The 26,645-nt window shown below is 35.9% G+C and overlaps 1 protein-coding gene across 1 annotated transcript in view; it reads right to left on the bottom strand.

Annotated features, from left to right (window-relative positions):
* The window catches only part of Usp47 (ubiquitin specific protease 47), a 572,957-nt gene that overhangs the window by 348,391 nt on the left and 197,921 nt on the right, over nucleotides 1-26,645 (bottom strand). Inside the window, exons 9-10 of the mRNA XM_090406134.1 lie at nucleotides 23,537-23,676; nucleotides 9,041-9,130 (exon numbers count right to left, since the gene is read on the bottom strand). Coding sequence (XP_090262260.1) covers nucleotides 9,041-9,130; nucleotides 23,537-23,676 — 230 coding nt within the window. The remainder of the gene's footprint in view (nucleotides 1-9,040; nucleotides 9,131-23,536; nucleotides 23,677-26,645) is intronic.

The following is a 26,645-nucleotide window of genomic DNA, read 5'->3' as shown; positions in this document are numbered from 1 at the left end:
AACTCAGAGAAAAATGGATGAACTTAAATACATGCTTTACAAAAACAATATTCGTATTGCTTGTCTACAAGAAACAAAACTGAACAAAAATCTGAACTTCAGCATCAAAGGATACACAGTTCTTAGGAAGGATAGAGAGGAAAGATCAGGTGGAGGCTTGCTATCCTTTTGAAGACCCCAAAAATCAAATTCAAAGAAATCACTCTAAATCAATATTTAAATAATAAGAGTTTGACAGAAGCTCAAGCTGTTGAAATACACCTACCAAATCATTCTATTTCAATCACAAACGTCTACCACCCTGATGCTACAAATATTGATACAGACATCATTGAAAAGCTAAGTGAAGCTCCAACTGATACAACCATCATACTTGGTGACCTAAATGCAAAAAGCCTAACGTGGGACTTACCTGATTTAGACCATAAAGGTCAACAATTGGAAGACCTCTTTACAGATTTGAAACTCACAACAATTAACAATGGACAGAGCACCTATCTCTCTAAAACTATGGGAACTGAATCTGCTATTAACATAACAGCTATTAATTATAGCATTGCATCATGTGCACAATGGAAAATTTTGAGAAATGCCATCAGTGACCACAGACCCATAATAACAACACTAAAGTTTGATTGATCAAGAACAGCAAATTAAAAAACCATGGAACTTCAAAAAAGCTGACTGGACAAGGTTTACTCAAATCTCGGAGAGCCTCTGTCAAGATGAACCAGTCTCTGGAAACCTTACTTCACACATCAATAAAGCTGCCAAAGCAACAATACCAAGAGGAATTGTTGGATTGAAAGAGACAATATCGATGAACAATTCAGAATTAATAAAACTTATGAATCCAGAAAGAAATTAATGGACATAACACACAAAATAGAGCAGGAAATTTGGAATGCAAACAAGAGAAATGGGCAGGGCTTTGCAGTAACCTGGACCCAAGAAAAGACAGCCAACACTAGAACATTATTAGAATCCTAGACAACAATATCAAAGAAGAGACCAACAGAAAACAAACTTCATCATAAATGCTGGGAAACAAGCTATTACAGATCAAGAAATTGCAAACACACTGGTGAAAACCTATTCAAACAACTCCAAACTTCAGTATAACAGAGAGGACAAGATCCTCAATAAACTCACAAGTAAAATACTGAAACAAGCAAGAACATACCAAACTAATGACATCTTCTCCAAAGAATTCACACTAAGTGAACTAAGTTCATCAATCGAGTAAACTGCAACTAATAAATCTCCAGATAATGATCTTATCTTTGGTCATATGGCCAAACACCTTTGCAAAAATGCCAAAGAACAACTTCTGGGCATTCTCAATACCTCTTGGCGAACAGGCAAACTTCCAAAAGAATGGGAAAACAGTTATTGTACCCATCCTGAAACCTGACAAAAATGCTGCAGAATGTCAACGCTATAGACCTATTTGCATTAACTAGCATACTCTGTAAAATTACTGAAAGAATCATACACTCCAGGCTCATGCACTGACTGACAAAAAATAAGAAAATTAACTACAACCAAACTACCTATAGAGCCCGTCATTCGACAACAGATCAATTATTTCACTACTGCCAAACAATAATAGACTCATTTCAGGAAAACAAAAAAAAGACAACTGCCATATTCCTTGATATGGCTACTGTTTTCGATCGTGTTTGAATCAAAAAATTAATACAAACAGTAAATGATATTGGAATTAGAGGAAATGCTTTAATCTGGATTGCTGATTTCATTAGAGGAAGAAAGATCAAGGTTAGAATCAATGCAGCAATATCAAGAGAGCAGAGAACTTGGGCTGGTGTTCTCCAGGGCTCAGTACTCAGTCCCTTACTATTCCTTTTATATGTCAATGACATTCATCCCTACCTTACAGAAGACACAAAAGTAGCTTGCTACTCAGATGATATAGCCATCTGGCACACTAGTGCTAAAATCAAAGAATCAGAGGAGATTCTAAACAAATCCATGAGAGGATCAGAAAAATGGTTAGATGAACTTAAACTCAAAATCAACCCAGACAAAACAAAACTAAGCACCTTTAGTACAGACAGGAAAAATAGACATTCCTACAATCCCAAAGTCATGATCAAAAACAAGCTAATTGAAAAAGTCACAAATCCAAAATACCTTGGTATTACGCTTGATCAGCAATTACGTTTTGCACAACACATCGCTAACACTTCCAACAGAACTCTAAAAAAATTAAATATACTGAAAAGGCTTTGTGAACAAATTGGGGCAAAAAGCCAAAAATCTTCAAAACTACTTACACTACACTAATAAGGCCAATAATGGAATATGCAGCACCCGTCTGGTCACCTTCGGCCTCATTGGTAAAGGAAAAATTAGACAAAATACAAGCAAAAGCATCCAAGATTATCATTAGTGCAGTCTCATCCACTAACAATATCAGAGCCCAACAGGAATGTGGACTCGAGCTGCTGGAGGACAGACGAAAATTTGTCCCCATAAAATTCATAAATAATATCGGAAGCTACCAAAGCGATCATATCTCCATCAAAACTTATGAACATTGGAATCAAAAATGCAGACTTCACAGATCATCAACTTTACAATATGATGACACTATCAGGAAGGAAAATAGGTCTTAATAAACAAAGAACCTCTATTTTCTAGTCCTTTACCTCCAAATACCTCCATAAATCTAAATCTTAATAAACTGTGTACAAAAAAAGAATCAAAAGAAATGTCAAAGAAAAAGGCTTAAATACTATCAACCTTCTTTCATCCTCCAAACAGGTTATTTGTTATACCGATGGATTTTCAATTATAATTGACAATCCATTGAAATGGATTGTCGATGATAATCAACCAATATGATTAATGGAAGCGCTGGTGTTCTCCTACTCCCGAAATGTGAAAAACTTTCAATAAAAGTTGGATCTGGGAGAATTGCTTCCAATTTTACCAGCGAACTTTATGCAATAAATAAAGCACTCGAAGCCTACTTAAAATTATCATCATCTCAACAATCTGAAGGAATTATAATTTACAGTGACTCAAGATCAGCTACGGAGGCAATCAAAAGTGGCAATACCAAGCTCACACAAGACACTCGTAAACTCTTAAATCAACTAAAGTGTTTAGGAAAAAGTTGCATTTTACAATGGATTCCTGCTCATGTAGGCATTGATTACAATGAAGCAGCTGATAAATTAGCAAAAGTGGCCAGAGATCTCAACCAAGAAACTCACATGATAACTCTTGCTGTTGCTAACACACCAGCAAAAGCTAAACTAATTCCACTGAAATCAGCGATACATCAAATTCCTGAAATAAATGCTGGCAGAAAGACTTCCACCACGATAGCAAGACTACGAACAGGACATTATAAAGGAATGAAGATCGATGATACGAGAACATATAGAAACTGCAACAACTGACACCCACTCACATCTTTACCTGTCCAGCAATTACAGCAGCCTTGCAAGAAATAGATCCTAATCCTGAACAACAACTCTATACAAACAAAATCATCGACATAGCCAAAGCAGTTCAAGGAGCATGTGGAAACATCTAAGACTCTTCCAAAAACAAGACAACAACAACATTAGGTGTCACTAAGATGACTGCATTTAGCTACAAACTTTTACCCAAAAGATGCAGTGGAATATGATGACAGCTACTCCATTCAGTTGCTGTAATGCAACATAAGAACTACTCCTGAGGAATATCAATCTATAGAAACTTTCCCTATATAGTTTCTAACATATTGGAAACATATCAGAACATATTGGAAACTAAGCTTAAGACCCCAAGTGAAAAATAAAATATAAATATAAGAGCAGAACGACTGACTACAGTGCTAAAAAAACAGTAGAGGAAGTAATTCCTGAATTGTCCTGATTGAAGAAGACGCAGCAAGGCTGGAACAGACATTGCAAACACTATACACAGAAGGAAAAAGATATGGATATTTGGACAACAGGAGTTACAATAGACAGATTTCAACTGGAAAATATAGAATACTTCGCATATCTTGAATGTCGCATGACTTGGACCCCAAAAAAGAGATAAAAATTAGAATAGCCAGAGCAACAACTATTTTAAAAGCCATGGACAAAATATGGAAGAGCCGAGCTATAAAGATGCAAATTAAACTGTGCATTGTAGAACCCTGTATCTTCAGCAGCATGCTCTATGGATGTGAGGCCTGAGTACTCCTGAGAGAATCTGAAAGGAAGCGCTATAGAAAGGTCTTGAGAATAAGCTGGATACAGAAAGTGAACAATGAGGAAATCTACAGACGAATACAACCAAAAGAAAACCTGATCCAGAAATTAATCAAAAGGAAACTACGTCTATTTGGCCACATATGTAGAATGAATGATGAGAGAAAATTAAAAACATTGCTGTTTGGAATGATTGAAGGAAAGAAAAAAAGAGGAAGACCAAACAGAGAGTGGGGTGATGACATTGTCAAATGGTGCGGAAACTCTATACACAAACTGAGTCATCTTGCACAAATAGAATGCAATGGAAGAATCATATCAAGATGGCATCAGACACCTACAGGCATTGGACCCATGGTTGTTGATGATTGATGATGATAGTTTCTAAGTTTTTACTGATGAATATTGACATCTGTGGAAAACTAGATTATGTGGAAATGTATCTGAGAGTGGCAATAATTACCAAGATCAAAATAACCTGTTCCTTAAAGTACAATGCAGTCCTGTAAAAGCCACTCACAGCAAATATCCACATGCCTTAGAGTCCCTAAAACAACTATTTGGAGGACACTAAATGATATTAAATATACCTGCACAAATATTCATATGTACAACAGGTACACTTTATTCAAAGAAGAAATGATGTTAACCAGAAATGTACTGAACATTATTCAAATTGAACATTTATGGGAGGTGAAAATCCTCATGCAACAGCTACAACAAATTTGCAATGCTGACTTTCAGTAAATGTATGATGTACACTTTATGAGAACTAATTAATCAGATCACATATCTTTACTGGTCATCTCAGTGAGAAAGTTGACAAAATGGGTGGGGCTTTTTGGAGAACCTTCTTTTACCAGCATAATCATGGAGTTCAACCTTGTTTTTTCCAAAGGTTTCAATTATTCAAATGGTCATTATCTGTTGACCTGGCTGAGGTGTTCATTTACTGCAAATGAATACATCTTGAACCATGTGAAAGCACCAATAATAGAGATGAATTTTAGGCAGTCAGACAACAAGAGAGAGAACAAAAGCATTATTAATTGCATGTGGAACTGTATTTTAACTTCTGGCCACGCAAATATACACAATAGTAATCAAATTTACATACACACACACACACACGCGTATATACAGCAATCCCTCAATTAGTGCGCCTAATACATTCTTTAAAACAGGCGCATTAATTGAAAACACACTAATCAAATATAATAACCTATGGGAAAGAGTATAATTCATTCCTCAAATTTCTTTTTTGAACTTAATTTTTTTAATAAAAGAATTGAGGTATGTCTCAGGGCCTAGTTAAACCATGAAGCTGAAAGACAATAAAACATATTCAGAATATAAATTTTATTATTCTATTTCTTAACAAAGAATTCAGTTAACGTAGTTTTGGCAGGCATTTTGTTTCTTTTTTTCATACAACCGACGGTATGGCCCTATTGCCTCTTCTACTCTTCTGCAAATTTTACTGCTTCTCTCTTTCTTCATCAGGGTCAGCCTCTAAAGACTGCTGCTTATAAACTTCGATTGTACGAAAAATATTTTCAAATTGTTTCTGTGAAATCTCTTTTGGCTGACTATCAGTGGTTAAATTTTTTCATATTCTTCGGGATCTTCCTGCTGTGCATCTAAATTTAGCAGGTTGGAATCACTCAATTCTTCAGAATGAGATTGATTTAACTCTTGGACATTATCATTGAAGGGGAGAAAAAAATGAAGGATGTACGAATTGGTCACCAACAAGCAAAATAATTACCACATTAAAAACTACAATGATCATAAAAGAGAAGTTAATTTTCCGATGTGTAATAATAAACAACTCATCCCAGAAGACGGATTGATTACCTTATTATCGGAATGGATTCTCCTTTTTGTGACATGTGCAGAAGTGTCGAAGGGTCTCGAATCTGTGGGCGTACTTTAGCAGACAACATAAATTTTGGCGGTAAAAATTTGGAACATAGTGTATATGGAAGTAGTGTAGTATGCCATTAAAAATAACTTTGTAAAATGTTTTAAAACGGTAACTAAATTATTTCATTCTGGTGAGTGATTTTTTAAAATAGTTAGCCATAAAATCATATAGATAGAAAATTTTTAAAATCTGTAACATTTATTTTTAAGATGTATATAGGCGCTAATCGAATTTGGGTATCGAAAAAAAATGACGCACTAATCGGGGGCGCACTGATCGAGGGATTACTGTGTGTGTGTGTGTGTATATATATATATATATATATATATATATATATATATTTTTATGAAAAATATTGAATGACTAGAACCGAGATTTAATTAAAAAGGTTTTAATATAAACACACTACTAGTTTCGGCCTGTAACAGCCTTCTTCAGGTGACATTATAAAAGAAAAAACACTAAACATTGAGGGTTAAAAGACTATGAACATCATAGACAGTCTTTATACATAATTAGCATTAAAACGTTGTAGTTGTATTTGAAGCTGTTCTTTCATTTGTTGCATTGTTGGGAGAGTGCGTGCTTGCTGCATCACGTGAACGCCAGTACATGATTACAGCTGAATGACTATCCGGGAGGTTGTAGCTTAAGTTGTTATTTAGATGAACAGGATTGAAGATGATTTCTCTCGATTCCACAATTTTTCTCTCTATTTCGTTACTGCAACGGAAGATGTTTGTAGATTTTTCCCAGCAGACTTTGTGACTTTGGTTATTATCATTAGCTCATAAGGTGACCATCCCAGATATAAAGGCAATATTCAATGGGTAAACAGTTTTGTGATTTGTATGAAGTTAGAAGCTGTTTGGCAACATCAAAATAACACCTCAACAAGTGGAGGAAGGGCTAAAAGTGTGTTTATATTAAAACCTTTTTAATTAAATCTCGGTTCTAGTCATTCAATATTTTTCATAAAACTATGTATGTTAACCGAGTCAATGATCATTCTGTCATATATATATATATATATATACACACACACACACATACATTTTTTTTTTTAACCCATCCAGAATAGGTTAATTAAAGTATAGAACACTAGTACCATGGATGAGCAAAAAGGAACCTGTTCACATTTACCTTGAACAAGGAAATATTTTTTGGGAAACACATAGGTTGGCATAATGTTCCAGAGGAGAGCAGTGGAAGGGATGAATCAAGAGGAAATTTGTTCTGTGAGTTTGGAGATACATTGTGTGGGAGTGTTGATTAGTTGCTGCATGAATTTGACAGGGAGTGGGGTATTATTGATGCTAATTCTAACGAAGAGTAGCTGTAGAAGTATTTCTAGGAGATGCAAGCAGTGGAAACTAAACATCTGTGTGAAAGTGAGTGAAATTTATTAGAGAGAGAGAGGGGGGGATCATTAATTAGTCTGACTACCCTTTTCTGAACATAGTCAGGTATCTCTTGGGAGCTCATAAGGTGACCATCCCAGATATAAAGGCAATATTCAATGGGTAAACAGTTTTGTGATTTGTATGAAGTTAGAAGCTGTTTGGCAACATCAAAATAACACCTCAACAAGTGGAGGAAGGGCTAATTTTTTGGAAGCAGAGGAGACAACATTTGTAATATGTTTTTGCCAAGAGAGATTTGAGGTAGCTATAATCCCAAGAAGATAGATCTCATTATGCATAGGAATTTGGATGTTGTCAAAAGTAAGGCTGGAAGAGGTTTCTCTTTTGTCAGAAATAAGGCAGATCTGCATTTTACTCGAAATGTGGATCTGCAATTACCCAAATTCCCACTGATGAATGTGTTTGGAGATCTGTATTTAAGGAAGCAGTGGTTAACAGCTCTGGAGACTGTGGTGATTTGTGACATGGCCAGGTTTGTCGAATGAAAAGATGGACTGCAATGTGGTATCATCAGCAAACCTACCATATTCACTCAAACATAACTCGCACCCTTGATTTTACTTTATGAAAAAAGGAATTAAAAAGTTTTGCATATACCTCCCACATGAAAAAAAAGGTTTTAAACACGTTCATGTCGGGGTGATAGTAACTCGCTCTCTGCAGTAAACAACACACTCTCCACAATAGCCACTATACTGAAGATGCAAGAAAAACAGATATTTTTATTGTATCACTGAATAAGGAACAGAGACATTTGGAGTCTGTGTAATATATTTCTCAACAAATAGTGCAATTAGAGACAACTGGGATAAAAATGGCACTAACTAATGAATCATGTCCCCTTCCACAGAAACTATGCTGTATAGATTCGAGCACTGGCAAACACAGTTCTAACTAAAAACCATTGTTTTTAGTTAGATGTGTGCGAGTCTGCCAGCCAGCCAGCTCAAATGAAAAGCAGCAATAAAATTCAATCAAACGTGTTAAAATTCGTAAACGTGTTAAAACTAAGAAATATATAGTGAATGTTATGGTAGTTTCAGATATTATGGAAATCGGTTGAAGAGAAAATTTATTGCAAAATATTGCAAAACTGGTATTTAACCGAAAATTCTCAAATATGGAGATATAAAAGTTTTAGTGTGACTACACTATATAATTTCTCAGCTCATAGCTATTCCCTTTGAAAAAAATCACTCGATTTTTTTCAAAGGCATATATCAGGTGCCCACTGGCACCTGATATATGCCTTTGAAAAAAGGCATATATCAGGTTTGCAGGCCATGGCAGCTGAAGTCAAAGCATTTTAGTGTATATAGTCAACATCATTCCGAAATAATTCAACATAAAATTATTAAAGATTCACTCTTCTTACAACATAAATAAAAGAATTACATTGTTTTAATACAAACATTTAATGTACAATTTCACATGTAATATATAATGGAGGTAAGATTTTAATCACTTACCACACTTCCATATGACTGATTTGAACCAAATGGTCTTACTACAAGTGGAACATCCAGAAATGTATCTTCCCGTGCACTTTCATTGCCACACTATAAAATTAGAAACATAATTTCATGAACTGTGTAATCAGAGTTGGGAAAAAAAAAAGAGTTCATTATAGTAAAGGATCAGTATTACTTCCATGCCTCCACAGAGTCACAAAAACAGTAGAAGGCCAAACTTACTACGGATTACAATACACCTGAACACATTCCACTCAATACCCACCTTACTCTTTGCAAAAATAATTACTTTTCATTTCTTTACTCACATAATCATTATATGGCTTCCAGGTGTGATAACATCACCATTTGCTGACTGCAGTATTTCTTATATCTATCAAATATCAAATAGGCTCTTCTCATCCTCCACCTGTTATCTCCACCTATCTGCCAAGCTGTGCATTCTCTTTAATCCATCCTCATATTCAATATTTTAGAATCCAGAAATAGTCTTAGTTTTCTCTATCTTTCTCTCTGTGTCTAATGTTTTCTCACCCTATGTAATAAACTTTTCTCATAGAAAACTAGCTATGGCAAAACAATGCCTTATATAGTGACTGAGTGACAAAGTGCTTGACTTTGCCAAAGAAGACTGATAACATTCTTGTTCACCTATCCAATGCATCAGTCTATTTAACTCCTCTTACAGCAAAGCAAATCAGAACTCTGATTACTATTCCATCATCTACAAACAACTGAATATATGTTCTCAAACCTTGGACTATATATAAATTGAAACTCCAGAACAGAATCACGTAATACTGCTTGTTACCCTTCACTTCTGAGATAATGTTCTTCTTTACACAGCCAACATCAGTAGCTACTAGCAGCTAACTATCCCTCATTGCTCCCAACTGATCATACATCCCAATCTTTCTGAATTTCAAAAAATAATCTGTTATGCTATATTCTATCAAATCTCTAGTAAAATCTAGAAAACTCAACATATAAACACCTATTCTATTTAGTACAACAGATCCTATTATAAAATAAGTTATCAAAGAAAGACCTTTCTTAACAAACCCATGGTGCTTGATAGAGATTCCCTATTCTCATCAATTCAATTTTGTGTCTAATTTAGACTCTCTAATACCTTCCATCCCACCTGCTTGCCTATAATGCACCACAAAATGAGTTAGATTCTCCCTGCCTTTGTTTGTACTTCCTTCCACTCTTTGGGAATTATCATGATGCCAGGCTCTGTTAAGCAATAAAAATAAAATAAAATTATATAATACCACCAAAAACAAACACTGAACTTACCTGCTGAGATTTGTTCATGTAACCAAGAATGTATAAAATTTTTCTTTACACTTGTAAAGAATCTAAATGCCATGTAGAATACAATGAGACATATGGAAGAGAGTTGCCATGATGTAAAAAAAAAAAAAAATTACAATCTGGTCATTAATTAGCAATACTGCGTAATTTTTGCTAAATTTAGTATACAAGTTTTAATTTGGTGTACAATGTTTGACTGTGTTTATGCGTATAGTGGATGCTCATGACACCAAAACAAACAGAACAGCAGCAGGAAAAACATCACTGTCAGGGAAATTCAATACCAGGAGTTTGTGAAATACAGTGTACACACAATGTATTCACTATCAACAGTGATTGATTTGTTGGTGCCAATGGTATTAGAAGTGTACATGTCAAAATGGAAATAGCAGTCTGGTGAATGGCTGTGAAAGAAAGCATGAAAATGTGAGCACTGTAGAATACAAATATAAAAATACAGAAATAAGTGGTTGAATGAAGTATGAATAACAAAAGTGTGAGTCAACAGAAAGATAACACAAAATGTAGAGAAAAAAAGAGGAAAATAGCAAGGTGGAGTGAATGTGCAAATAGTGCCTTACTTACACAGAAGCTTTTACATGACAAAGCAAGAGAAGAGTAGTAAAAGCATAATTAAAGACTTATGAGGAGAGAGAGAGAGAGAGAGATATTTGTTTGTGAAATATAACTAACCAATAATAAACAGCAGCCGTATACATTTCGTAGCTCAGTAAATAACTATTATACAATTCAATGAACTAATAATGTTGATTAGGTGATTCATCTAGGTGTGGAAGGAATAAAAGTGGATTGATAAAATAGCAAATCAATTTCTGTTTTATTTATATTTCGTTAGAAGTGTACATGTCTGACTTTCCAGTCATTGGTTTTCTAAGAATTTTCTTTTGTCTTTTATTCACTAATGATCAGTATACACTTTTTACACAGTAATATGTACATAAATAACTTCCAATCATCATTTATAGTCTATATTTAACAACAATTAGTGTAAATGGATGTTGGAAATGGTGTTGATAATTTCTGTCGTAAAGTTCTTAGTAACAATTAGTGTAATTAGAGACAATTGGAATGACATTACACAATGAAAAGCACATCTGCTCCCACAGACACTAAATGCTGCATGCATGAATGCAAGCAAAATAGATTTATAGTAGCATCGAACATAGTATCTAACTAAATATATTTGTCCTAACATTCTCTTTCATATTTTCAGTTGCAGAAAGCAAATGATTTATCAAAAACAAAGATTTTTATGCATATTACACATACATACACACACACACACAAGAAGAGAGAGAGAGAGAGAGAGAGAGATTATAGATAATTATTAAAAGCCATTCAATTCCTGAAAAATATACAAGCTTAATCAAAGAAAGGTATAAAGGAAGTAAAAGTTCTGTTACTGCACAGCAAACATCAGAATAGTTTAAGATAAGAACTGGTGTGAGAGAGAGAGAGAGAGCTATGTAAGGCCTGGATTTCTTAACATGGTTACTGATTGGATTATGAGAAAAGTTATAGGTGTAAGAAGAGAAATTAAATAGAATCCTATATCATAGATGTAAGATCTGAATTCTACAAATGACGTAGTTTAAACATAATCAAAATACACTGATATACAAGCAAAATCAGAAGCATTGCATAAAACAAAATTCTTAAAATGAACAGTAGAGACCAGAAAGAAATTAAAATTGACAATATACAGTGGAAGTTAAGAATTGTACATACTTGTGAAGTAATGTTGATACTGTAGGTGGAACTGTAAAGGGCATAATGTGAAGATTGACAAAAGCAGATACTGCTTTCATAAAATCGAAAAATATATGAAAATTGTGAAAATACAAGGCGTGTTCATGCTTGGTGAGACATCTGGAAAGATTGGAGAGCAGAAGGAGGGTTGGTGGTGGAATAATGATGTACAAGTGGCAGTGACAGCTAAGAGGAAGGCAAAGCAGAAGTGGGATGAGTCAAGAGTGGAAGAGGACAGAGAGGTGTACAAAGAGAGAAAGCAAGAAGCCAAGAGAGTTGTGGCACAGGCGAAGGCCATGGCATATCAAGATCTGTATGATCAATTAGAAACAAAGGAAGGACAGAGAAAAATTTACCAACTAGCGAAATGTAGAAATAAAGCAGCAAAGGACATCTTACATGTGAGGCAGATCAAAGATGCTGAAGGAAGAGTATTATGGAGGGATGTGGACATAAGAAACAGATGGAAAATATACTTTGAGGGACTTCTGAATGAGGAAAATGCAAGGACTCACAGAGGAGATGGGCAGCCTTCTGAGGGGATGGTGCAGAACATCAGTAGAATGGAAGTGACGGAGGCCATGAAGAGGATGAGGAATGGAAAATCGGTGGGCCCCGAGAGAATTCCAGTGGAGGCATGGAAGGCACTGGGGGAAGAGGGAATTGACCTGCTGTGGGACCTGTTCATGAGAGTTTGCCATCAGGAAAATATACCCGAGGAATGGAGGGAGAGTACTCTTGTTCCCATCTACAAGGGTAAAGGGGATGCACAAGACTGTAAAAATTACAGAGGAATAAAGTTGATGTCCCACACAATGAAGATCCTAGAAAGGGTTCTTGATGGTAGATTGAGGAAGGAGGTGGAGATTGCAAAGGAACAATTTGGCTTCATGCCTGGTAGATCAACAACAGATGCTATCTTTGGGTTACGACAGATGATGGAAAAATATCGAGAGAAACAAAGGGAGCTACATCTGGTATTTATTGATCTGGAGAAAGCATACGATAGAGTGCCAAGGCAAGAAGTCTGGAGGTGTCTGAGGGAGAAGAAGGTGCCGGAGAAATATGTCAGGTTGGTGCGGGAAATGTACAGAAATGTGAAGACAAGTGTACGGACCTGTTTGGGACAGACAGAAAGTTTTCAAGTACAGTTAGCTTGCATCAAGGGTCAGCATTAAGTCCGTTTCTGTTTAATATTGTGATGGAGGTGGTAACAGAGGAGGTGAGAGAAGATGCGCCTTGGACAATGTTGTATGCAGATGACATCTTGCTGTGTGTAGATTCAAGAGAAGAAGCGGGAACTAAACTGGAAAGATGGAGAAGAGTACTGGAAGAGAGAGGAATGAGACTGAGCAGAAGTAAGAGTATATGTGTTGCACAGTGGGCAGCGGCGGCCAGGAGACAGATCTGGAGCTGGAAGGAAATGCCATCAGGAAGGTGAGAGACTTTAGATACTTAGGTTCAACAGTGGAAGAAGATGAAGGAGCTGAGAAGGAAGTGGGATGCAGGATACAAGCGGGTTGGAGGAACTGGAGGGAGCTGGCTGGAGTGTTATGTGATAAGAGGGTGCCGATCAATCTGAAAGGCAAAATTTATAGGACAGTAGTGAGGCCAGCTATGACATATGCTATAGAAACTGTGGCCTGAGGAAAAATAACATCAGCACGATGGAAGTAGCAGAGATGAGAATGCTTAAGTGGATGTGCGGTGTGACCAGAAAGGATCGTCTGAGAAATGACTATGTCAGGGGAACAGTGAAAGTTACGAACTTAGGAGCGAAAATACAGGAGGCAAGGTTGAGATGGTTTGGTCATGTGATGAGGAGGGAGGACAAATATGTGGGAAGAAGGGTCATGCAGATGGATGTGCAAGGAAGGCAGAAGCGTGGGAGCCAAAGAAGAGATGGAGGGAGCTGGTAGAAGAGGACTTGAAGATGAAGAACTTGGATGTGGTGACAGCCCAAGACAGGAAGGTGTGGAGGAGACTCATTACAAACAGTGACCCCACTTAAGTGGGAGAAGCTGCAGAAGAAGAAGAACAAGGCATGTTCAAAAAAAGTCCAAACTTCTGCTATTGCTCACTTTACAACATTTTAAGCACTGTCTCCCCCCTTCAAAGTAGTCCCCTCTACTAACGATATGCCATCCCCAATGTTTCTTCCATTCTTGGAATGCTTCCTAAAATGCACTTTCTGTGATGGCAGGCAGTTCTCTTATTGCATTTTCCTGAATCTCCTCTATGGTTTGGAAAAATGTCTCATCTCCTGTTATGACGTTCTTAAGAAAGTTTTCATTACCATTTGCGTTGGCAAGCAGTTCCTGACTGATTTCAACACGGTTCTCTTTCTGATCGTTGTCAACAAACGGCACGAATTTTGCACTGATATGCCACATCTGAAGTTTTTCAGTCAAAATTTCGTGGCAAGATCCTAAAGAGAGTTTGTGCTGTGATTCATGGAAATCGTCTTTTAACTGACCGAGAAGTTGCTGATGAAGTGGGCATCAGCATCTTCTCGGTCAGTTAAAAGATTATTTCCATGAATCTTAGCACAAACTCTCTCGACATGGTCACCGTGTGTTGATGTGGAAGGTCATGCAGACCTGGGATCTTCACCGACAACCAACGTTCTGCCCTTTTTAAAACACTTAAATCACTTAGAGAACTGCTTTTGGCTCATACAGTCCTTCACATACGCTTGGTTAAGCAATTGAAATGTCTCTGTAAATTTTGTAGCAAAATTTCACACACACACACACACTTTGTTCTTCAAGTTCTTTCATTGTCATTAATCTGATGAACAGTTTGTGCACGTGCTAACTTCAGCAGATGTAACTCGACGATTAATGCTCACAGCTAAACAGGTCAAATGGCAGTTTGTTGTCAAAACCTGCCACTAGGTGCACTCAGTGGCCGCAGCACACTCTCTATTGGTGCGATAATTAAAAAGTTCAGTCTTTTTTTTTTTTTTTTTTTTTTTTTTTTTTTTTTTTTTTTTACACCCCTCATATTACAATAAAACCAAAATAACGATTTTTAATAACAGTGTTAAGGCCACATCTTATGGATCTGAGACATTGAAACTAAATTAAATAGTTTTTCCTATAAAATGTTTAAATATATATAACTCTGCCACATAACAAATGATGAATTATATGAACAGACTAAACAAAGAAAATATCATTAGTGAAATGAATTAATCAGTGTATGATGATAGAGCGACCAACAGTCCCATATGGATAGGATGGCACCATCTTATGAAACCAACATTGAGGCTATTAGTTATAATGCATTTTTTTTTGTCTATCAATTACAAGTATTTTCCTGGCCAGTTTGCCTGTTCTGAGGGGCAAAAAACCCGTGGGAGAAAAAATCCCCTACATCTATATGAGAACTGGATAACTCACCTTTAGTCGAAAGAAACCAGATAAAAGGTTTCTCATGTCATGGATATGAATCAAACCCAAGTCTTTCTGACCAAAGGGCTTCATCTATACTAACTGAGCTATGGAGGCTCTGCTGGTGAAATAAAACAATGCAGATGGAAATAGATTGGACATGAACTGAAAATAGGCTGGAGAGAGATTCCAAATGTAGTTTTGACATGTATCACAGAAGGAAAGCCCTAAATTAACTAGACAGAGAAAGAAGACTGGCTAGTTGAGAGAGAGAGAGAGAGAGGAGAGTAGCAGATGCACAAGACTGAGGTAAGTGGAAGAAATAGATCTTGGCTTTAGGAACAATGAAAAGAATAAGTAAATAACTTGATTCCAAGAACTAACACTCAAGGAGTACAACAAATCAGCTGACGATTTCTTTAATATGATACAAAATGGTAATTCTCACGAGGTAGGTCAACAAGGATAGAAAATATCTGCTAGAATAACCAGTTATTTCCAGAATTGTACAAAGAAGACTCTTTGTTTGTGCTAGTATAATGAAGTGATTGTTTTTATATAAATAAAATTGGATTGGATGGTATCTGTACTGAGCTACAAAATGTATACAGCTGCTGTTTATTATTGGTTATACAATCAAATAAAAACAATCACAAAACTGAAGGAAGAAGATGACAACATAACAGACATAACTGATTCTTACAGTCCAATGATTCAGAAAATGGTAATGTAAAAATCATAAGTACCACATATTGGTTAGTGAATGAGAAAAATAAAAGCAATCAATGCTATAGGACTGCTACAAGAAAAGTGCAAAAAATTTTACTAAAACCAAATATATTTTTAATGCATTTTAATAGCCAACATCCAAAACTAATGTACACAACAGAAAAAGTGATAATTGTCTCCCCTTTCTAGTGATATATTATCCTTTTCCATTTATAGAAAACCCACACATACATATGGAAAAGTATTTACATAAGCAATTACACCAGCACCCATCCTGGAAACACACAGTCAGGGGTATTTGTTCAAATGACAAACCTCTGAAAATGAGCTTAAGCAACTCTACTCAAATGCATGAATATGTAAAATATTCTTGTTAATATGGATAGGAGAATGACTGACTAACAAGTATCAGAGATAACTTTTAAACAGTTTTAAAGATATATTGTATCTAGTTTGCCTGAATTTTACATTCAGTTTTTATTTTTTTTTATCATTATTATTATCTGAGAACACCAGGGAGTCAAGGACACATCGAGAGAAACTACAAATCACCCAAACCAGCTGTCATATCTTCCCTTAAATTCATTCAAACTAGATGCATTCACTATCCCTAAAGGCAAACTATTCCACTCACTCACTACTCTGTGAGAGAAAATCCTAGCTTTTACCCCTTTCGTGACTGTGAACAAACTTAACTTCCACGGATGTCACCCTGTGTTCTCTCCCCACCTTCCATATAATGAAAAATTTCTTCACACAATATCCTATAACACCCATTCAAAAGTTTATAGACCTCTATCATATCACCCTCTTTCTCCTATTGACCAGTCTGTAATCCACATACTCGCAATCTATCCTCATAATCCTATAATATGGATATAATCTTTTTAACTCTTCTTTGCACCTTTCCCACACCTTCTTTATCCCTCTTAGAACCTGGAAGACCAAATCTACATGCAATAATGTAGGCATGGTCTTATCAAGTATTATAAAGAGGCAAAATGACTTCCTTAACCATATGTAAAGGTTCACTTCAACATCACAATTATCCTCCGAGTTGTATTTGCAACTTTTGCTATGTGACTTTTGAACTTATTCCTATCCAATTACACCAAGATCACTAGCCTCCTCAGTTTCTTGTAGCATAACCCTGCTAATATAATATGTTGTTGGAAATCTTATCACAGCAAAGTACATAACTTTACACTTACTAACATTAAAATGAAGTTATTTTCCCTTACCCAAATTTCAAGCCTATTCAAATCATTTTGCAAGTGCTGAACATCAGTAGCATCCCTGATTACTATGCTATCTTCGCATCATTGGCAAACAATTGCACATATGCTGTTAGACCCTGCCTGATGTCATTAATGTATAGACCGAACAATAATGGTCCAAGGACTGAACCATGAGGCACACCACAGGTCACCTTACATCTGGCAGATTCACACCCATGTTTTGATACCTGTCTGTCAACCATCCCCCTGATCCAAGTCAAGAGTTTATATTCCAATCCTATATTCCCAGTTTATGCAACAGCCTTTCGTGTGGTATCCTATCAAAAGCCTCAGAAAAATCCAACATTATCATAGTGTATCCATTCCCTTTATCCAACTCGGTCATAACACTGTTATAAAATATGAGCAAATTGCTAAAACATGATCTTCCTTTAGTAAACCCATGCTGCTCCTTGCAGAATACAGCTTGTTTGTCTACCCATTTCTGTATGTGAGTTCTTACCCATTTCTGTAAAATCTTCACTACCACACAAGAGATACTGATAGGTTGGTAGTTAGACACATCAGTTTTTGCACCACCCTTTTACAATGGAACTATCATACATTTCTTCCATTCCTGTGGTATCATTCCTGAGCTGAGACTCAAGTTATACAAACATGTGAAAGGCCTAGTCAATTCCGCTGAACATTCCTTTAGCAAACAGGCTGATATTCCATCTGTCCCTACAGATAAATTATTACCCAGGTTACACAACAGCTCTTCAACCTCATTTTCATGCACCTCTAACTCTTCATCCAATGTAGCAGTAATACTGTACACCATGTTACATACCTCTGGTTGATATATCTTAGCAAAGTGAGCACTCATTAATTGAACAATCTCATTAGCTTCCGACACTAGAGTACTATTTGCATTCAATAAAGATATTCTTTCACATTCATTCTTTCTTTTGCTTGCAGCATAATGATAAAATTCTTTTGGATTGCCTTTAGCTTGCATGGCCAATTTCTTTTCATTCTCTGATTTAGCTTTCTGCAAAATAACAATAGAAATTGTTATTTTTCTGGCCTGAGCTTTATATATTTCATAACTCCTCTCACTCTTATTCTCATGATATTCCTTCCACATCATCATCATCTTCTTGTGGTTCTCTTGCTTAATAAGGTTGCACATCAATTTCATTCCAACCTATTTATTCTTTGAACACTAGGATACATTCATATATTGTCTCATTTAAGCACTTTTTCAAAGATTCCAATGCATTGTCGACATTTTTCCCATTCAGTAACTCATACCATGGGACCAAAGATAGTATTCTCCTAAGTTGATCATAATTTCCAGCTTTTGTAGTTCAGCATGTAACCTGTTCTAATCAGAGCATCGATACAATTAGATACTTTCCAAGAAAGCACAGCATGATCACTGTCACCAACTGGTAGTTTATGAGATTTCTCTTCTACCCAATAAATGTTTGGAAAATTAAAGTCACCCATAATGATCATCCATTTAGTACCCATAAGGCTAAATTGGCGATGCATGTCTTTGTCCCTTGCAACTGAGCTACCAGGTCTGTACCAACTCCACCATATATTTCATTTTGTTAGCCTCCACTTCACATCAAACAGCCTCAAACTCACTGCTACTTGGGTCATTGTTTTCTTGGTTTCTACCCTAACTGGACTCAAGTCATCTGATATCATTAGCAGTACTCCTCCTCCTCCTCTTCTATCTCTTCTGTCATTCCTAAAAATAGTATACCCATTACACTCAATCCCAGTTACCACATCTGATTCTGATAGCCAGGTTTCACAAAGCTGCTGGCATTTGTGTATAGACATAATAAATTACCACCCAGCCTATTCTTATAATTAGATATGCAATCTATTTGGCCTCATTGTAGCACTTTCTCTTTTTCCTCCCCAGACATACTTAAATGGTCTGAACCGAAAACATATTTTTCCATCCTTTGTCACTATCTTTATCACGTTTGCATACTACAGCTGGACTTTCACACACATTTTTCTAATTCGTCCCTTGATGATCTAGTTTCTCTGACTCTCTGGATTAAGTCTCATACCAATAAGTAATTTTTCCAGGCTCCTGATGTCAAATGACTTCAAATGCAGGCCATCCTTCTTATACAAGTCTTTTCTGCCATCAAACTCGCTCCACACATCTAAAAAGTTGCATCCATTTCTTCTATGCAGCTTGTGCATGAAATCATTTGCTATCATTACACTTCTTTACTCAGTACCATCATATTTGGGTAGCAAACCTATAGTTTTTACTCTCTCACATTTCTTTCTCACTTCTTACAACAGACCTTTCATATCTTGAAAGATCTGTGCAAATAACAAAATTATTTGCACTTTTTTTTTTTTACAGGTCTTTTGGCATTATTATATTTGCTCTCCTCAGTTACCAACAAGTTTGGAGTACCCAGTTTTCATATTGCCATTCTGACTAACGGGTACCTAAGTACCCAAACATTCTGCCTGTGAAACCAGAGAAGATGATCTTACTCTTATTTTGCAACCATGTTGACATAAAGCTGCTATTCATGCTTTATCATTAGAAGATCCATTAATATCTTCTGATCAAGTTATATTTCACAGGACAGTCAAAAACTACAATGTCAGCAATGCCTTTTCAAAGAGAATGCTGAAGTTCTTCAATACTATCCTTTATCTTAATCTCAATGATGTCTAAAATTTGGACATCACTGAGATTAAGACACAATTTTGGCCTATTAATGCAGCCATACTTATCGCAGTCAGGAAAGTTTCACTGTCACTACCAACGTAAGAATACTCTCTCTGACTTGTAACAACCTCTATACAACTCGATGATTTTCTTCCACCTGATTTTTTGTGAAGGGATGGACAAAGCATGTTTCTGCTAATCCCAAATTACCATAATGACAGAATTTTTTTTTTTTTTTTTTTTTTGGTTGGTTAATGTAGCTATACTTGTTGAGGTTAGGAGAGTGTTTCAGCCATTATTTCTTGTGTTCTCCAATCAGATGTTAACAGCTCTTCTAGTTCATAGAAGACCATGATGCTGTCACAGGACACTTTATATGCTCCAGATGTGATAGAGGATGGAATCTCTCCTTTGGAGAGCAGATCAGGATTGTCAGTTTGAATTTGAACATGATGTGAAGGTTACATTTCTTTAGTACTCAGTTAGCTATATTTTCAGATGGACATAGATATAGAGAACAAGAGAAGTGGTACTTTGGTCTTGTGTTTGGGAGACATGTCTATGGGGTAGGGTAGAATGTGTGTGTGGGGGGGGGGGGGCTCATGCAGTAATTTATCTATTTTATAGGAGTTATATAGTCAATGGCCAAAAAGAGTGTGGCAAAAGTAGTTAAGTTCTGTTGCAAGAGCTGCATCATAGAACAAACAGTCATGAGTTAGCGTTTTTAGAATCCCCTACTGTTAGGTTAGATAATGTAGCATGCATCTTCTAGCATGCTGGTTTTCTATAAACAGAAAAAAAGACAGTGAACTACTGAAAAGAAAAAAGATCACTGAAGATAATGGCTGTTTGGATAAGTTACAAAAGAATCTAAAGTATCTTGTCCATGGGACTAAATGGTAAACAAGTCATTCACATAGCACAGCTGTAATGTGAGTAGCTAAGTTTTGTTCTCTAAATGCTCAATGTAAAAATTAGTCAAAGGAAGGAGGGAGGACCCAATTACAATACCATTAACTTGTTTGTAGATTCTCCTTACCAAGTAAAGTAATCAGCATGCACAGTAAATTTGAATAATTCAAAAATGTGTATGTGTCTGTGTGTGTGTGTGTGGGGGGGTAACTATTAAATTACAAGTCTCTGTAGAGGAGTTGCTCACCTGTGAGGTGAGCTAGTGACTTTGCAAGTTTGTAATTGGGACTGTGCTTCATTATCAACTATAGGAAGTAGGGAAGTATTGGATTTTTTTGGGGGTCTCATAAATATGGAGTGATTTAACATGAACAGGTTTTAGTTTGTTAATATTTCTTTGGACCAAGAAGTAACTTTTTTTAAATAACTTAAAAAATAACAGCTGAATACTATCCAACACCTAAGCCTGAATTATTTATTTGAATTTTCCATTGTTCTTCTACATTCTGGTGATGGTTTGATTGCAAACCAAAATATTCCTATACTGTGATTGTGTCCTCTTACAAACTGAGTGGGAATTTGAGGTAGAAGATTTTACAATAAGCATAGGTTCTACAAAGTCATGATTACAAAATCAATATGTTCTACATATGTAGAATTATGTACAAAAGAATTTGTTTTACCAACAAACTGACAGATGTTTCTTTTAATCTTTTAGCTGTCCTTGTTGACTGAGAAGATGACATATACTCACTCTCCAACCATCATTCTATGAGTTTGAATACTTTATGTTGGAGGTTTAATGGATTTTTTACAACACTCAAAAAGAATTAAAATAGAATTTAATACTTCCTATATTTCGTCCTAGTCACTAGGACATCTACGGGGATTACAAAAACAATTAATGTAACATGCACACAAAAACTTACAATACTAAGCCCAACCACGTGGGTGACACTAAAGTCCTATCCAGGCCGCCTACTACTGCCCTCTAAGGGCAGTAGTAGGCGGCCTGGAATGTAAGGTGGGACCTCTGGTGATGAGTGTTTCCCAAATCTTCGGAAGCTTAATGCAACCGTATTTATTAAGATTTGGTTGGATTCTGAGAGCTGCTGCTGCTTCTAAGAAAAGTCTCTCTTTCTTGAATTTGCTGTGGTGGAGCATGGTGGTTTTCTTCCATGATACTCTGTGGGTGGTGTCCAAAACATGGTCAGCCAAGCCTGAATGGCCATAGTTGTGTTTAACGATGTGCGACTTGTGTTCCTCCAGGCAGATGGATGCTGATCTGCCTGTCTGTCCAAAGTACGCAAGCTTACAGGAACAGGGTACTTTGTAAACTCCAGGCAGAGAGAGAGGAGGGAGCTGATCTTTCGTAGAACGGATAAGGGTAGCAAGTTTGCGGTAGGACTTATATGCTGTGTGTAGGTTATACTTTTTTAGTATCTTGGCTATTTTTTCCGAAGTGCCACAGATGTAGGGTATGGTGATGGCATTTTTAAAATCTTGTTGACGAGAGGGACGGGGAATGGGGGAGGAGTTGATTATTTTTTTGATACTGTGTTCGCTGTAGCCATTGGAGAGGAAAGTTCTGTGTATGTGGTTAAGCTCAGTAGTGAGGGCAGTTCCACTGGAACAAAGATTGTGGGCTCTCTTGATAAGAGTTTTAATGATGCCATATTGTTGCGAGGGGTGGTGGTGGGAGAGTTTGTGAATGTATCTGCCTGTGTGTGTGTGTTTTCTGTATGCAGTGAAGGCAAGTGTATCATTAGGTCTAGGAAGGGTAAACAATTGTTCTTTTCCATAGTAAACTGGATTCTTGGATGTAGGCTATTGAGATGACTGAGGAAGGAGTCTAACGTATCTGGGCCATGAGGCCAAATAGAGAACACATCATCTACATATCTTAGTAAGATAGAAGGTTTGAGTGGGGCTGAGTCTATGGCTCGTTTTTCGAAATCTTCCATATAGAAATTGGCAAGAGGGGGTGAGAGGAGGGAACCCATGGCAGTTCCCTCCGGTAAAAAATCCATTAAACCTCCAACATAATGTCCTCACAGCACTTAAGCCTCTACACAAGAGTTTGAATACTATAGTGGCATATGTTTGTGAAAGCCCTTTTTTAGGTGATAGATGATTTCTGTCATTCAGTGTGAGATCACTACCTTATTTATTGCAACCATGAAGAGGTTTGAAAAGAGGCTCTTTAAAGGTAGGGTTTCTGGATTATCTAACCCTTAGTCCACTAATGGTATTAATGTACTATAAGTTTACAACCTTTCATAGGTAGGATTTACATTTAAAAAACTCATTAATTCTATAAAGTAGTGTTCATTGAATGTAGATCTTGGCTATTATCCGACTTTTTATGTTAACATATTAAAAATCAGCAGAAATTAATGGAAAAATATACTGAATGAACATTTACCTGCAGACATTTCACATAGTCTTTTAATTTTCCTTCATATAACCTACTAATAAGATCTGCCTGATCAGTATTTTTGAATGTTTGTTCCAATGCATCAAACATAACTCTGCACAGTTCTTGCACATCATGTTGTTGCCATGCTATACATGAAAGATAAAATATAATTTCTTTCTCAGAATGAAATGTGTCACACCTTTCAACTTTTTTTTTAAGTCAGTTATATCCACAAAAACAGAAATTGCCAGTTTAGCAAAGCACATATCCAAAAACAAGTGAATTCAGAGAAAGTGCACAGTAAAATTAATACTAATTCAAATAGATAATTTGAAATTTTACACTTTAAATTCATCAATAATTTTAAAATTAAGTAGGATCAATCTTTTATAAATATTGGTATAGGCATTTTACAAGTAGTTATATAGATACTTCATAAACAAATAGATTTCTCCCACAGTAAAGACACTCTGATAAAATAATTTTGCTAAGCTTATTGAGAACAATATTACACATCAAACACAATAAAACTATTAAAAGAAAGGATAATAAATATTCAATATGGCTTTCCTGTCAACCAGCAAAACAATGCTTGCTTATGGAGGGTGCACTGTTTGTTGAAAAATATAATGACTCCTTTAATTATGCATAGCCGAGAACATACCCCACTAACGACCTTTCGCGTACTCCACTTTGAGAAACACTGCTCTAGAGCAAGGGTTGCCGGTGGAACATATGGTTTTGCTTGACACCACCTCCGTTGTTAACCTGGCAAAACTAAGAAATATATAGTGAATGTGTTTCAGATATTATGGAATTTGGTTGAAGAGAATTAGCATTTCAACTCAACTGTTGAAATGCTAATTTGTCTTTGATTCGCACAATCTTTTGTTAATGCACCAATCATATGCAGTTCTTCGCTGCTCTACATATCTCAAGTCTTGTAAGTTACTGGTAATTTTTGCTTGAAATAATGGGAAAGAAGATGATATTTGGGTAGATAACTTTGACGATGCACACAAAGAAACTGTTCTTGATGTCAAAAGTAGTGATAGCGAGTAGGAGCTTCTTGGTAAGTCGCACCATTTTCAGTTTTTTTCTGAAAACTTTAGTTTCTGAAAATTCCTGCACATATCTCGCAACACGATTTTTTAGCTTTAATTTTGGAAAAAAAGTTAGAGTTATATTCGAGTAAATACAGTATTTTTTTTTTAGCTTTCAAATTCTTACGTATGGATCACTGGTTAAAGATTGGATTTATAAAACCCCCAAAAGAGAGCAATATAGCAAATACAAGTAGCTTTAAGCAACAAGAAAACATTGATATTGCATCTGGATCAAATGAAATTGATAAGAGTGTGTCGTCTGACATCTCTAGAGAACCAAAATTTAAAAATAAATCATATTTTTTGTTTACATGAACATATAAATTCAAATAAAATAGATATTTAATTTTAATTAATATTTTTAATTTATTAATTTTAATTAATTAATTAATTAGGGGTAGTTGGTAATAATGAAGATTTAAGAAGGGGTACACGGATATCTGAAGTTTGAGAAACACTGCTCTAGGGCAATGGTTCTCAACCTTTTATGCTTCATGTATCCCCTGGAAAAGGTTGGTCGATTGGTAGAGCCTCTGCTACTAATGGCTCAGTTAAGTAAGTTTGAGCGCAGTTAGTAGTTGGAAGGGAGCCAATCGTTCGATGCTGTCGGCACACTCTCCCTCGATGAGTCTTTGGACTCCCTGGAGGTGTCAAAATAATAATAATAATAATAAAAATGTGTATGCAATGGTGTAGCCCTTGTGTAGATAGATAAAACTATAGTTATAGTATAACAATGGGAATAAAATAACACACACACACACACACAGTTTTGAAAATGACCAAGAACTTATGACAATATATGCTTTGGTATAACACTACTTAAATTTTTTATTGTCAGCACTTAAAGAGTTAGTGCACACTGAAAATCTAGATACAGCAAATCAGTTTTATTGATGGCATATGTGTAGAGTGAATTCTTCCTCATAAAAGAGCGAGAGAAGCGAGTGACAAAATATGGCTTGGCTCTATTTGAATGAATAGCTTGCTTGAACATTAAAAATAGGAATGATCACAGTCTCTACACTTTAAAAAATGTAAAATGGTTCAAAAGCACAGCCATTTTTACATTTATATTTTTGAATTTTGTACCTTGCGTGTTACTTCCCCATCAACATCACCAACTCAGTTTCGTGTGTGTATGTACTTTCAAAGACATCATAATTCTCAAGGCAGTGCCCCAGTCATCATGAACACAGCTGATGTCAAGATTTCTCTTCTTCTTTCACATTACTCGAATTACATCCCCCTCCCTTCTCACAGACAATGATTCCACATGAGCAAATCGTGAAGAAACCAATGAAATTCTATGAAACATGCCAACTTGGTCAACTGGTTTAAATCAGAAACTGAAGTCTATGCATCCACTGATTCCAAGATTGTATGGTGGTCCAAAAATCCATTAAGCTGGTATTCCTTTAAAACTGATAGTGAATGGAATAAGTTCATCCTCTCAAATCTGCTAAAGAACTATATTCAGATTCCTTTATCAAGAATTCATCACAGTTCTTTCAAAAACTACCACTCAGCTAGTAGTTCCCATTAGTCAATCTTTGGCATTAGCAAGTAGAGTTCTTTCCAGAAACTTGTAACTGAAGAAAATTAACCACAGAACTCTCACTATTTCAGACAACATATGGTATTAGGAACTGAGAGATTGCAGCAGATGTCTGCCATACTCATCTTCCTTTTGGATCACTGATAGGCTTGGGCATGCAAAGAGTGGAAAATGACTGGACACTCATCTTCAAAAGTTAGTCAGGGTTATAACAGCTTTTGCCTACTCCCTTTGGGCAATAAAAGATTTTTTATTAGCAAATTTTTTACATATACACTGTACATAAAAAACAGTAAAATAAATAAACGATATAAAATTTTGTAATATTGAGATATTACAAAAAATTGAATATTTTGAATATTTCTGACAAAATCAGTCATTATATTGTCAAAGAATGACTTTATGACAAACTGGATTGCACAAGAAAAAACTACGATGAAGCAACCTCTCA

Source organism: Typopeltis vanoorti, chromosome 16 (genome assembly GCF_054136105.1).
Source record: "Typopeltis vanoorti isolate ZY-2024b chromosome 16, IOZ_Tvanoo_1.0, whole genome shotgun sequence".
In the NCBI taxonomy this organism is placed as follows: Eukaryota; Metazoa; Arthropoda; class Arachnida; order Uropygi; family Thelyphonidae; genus Typopeltis; species Typopeltis vanoorti.
Note: the sequence above shows the minus strand (reverse complement) of the source record. Positions and strands in the feature narration are given on the sequence as shown.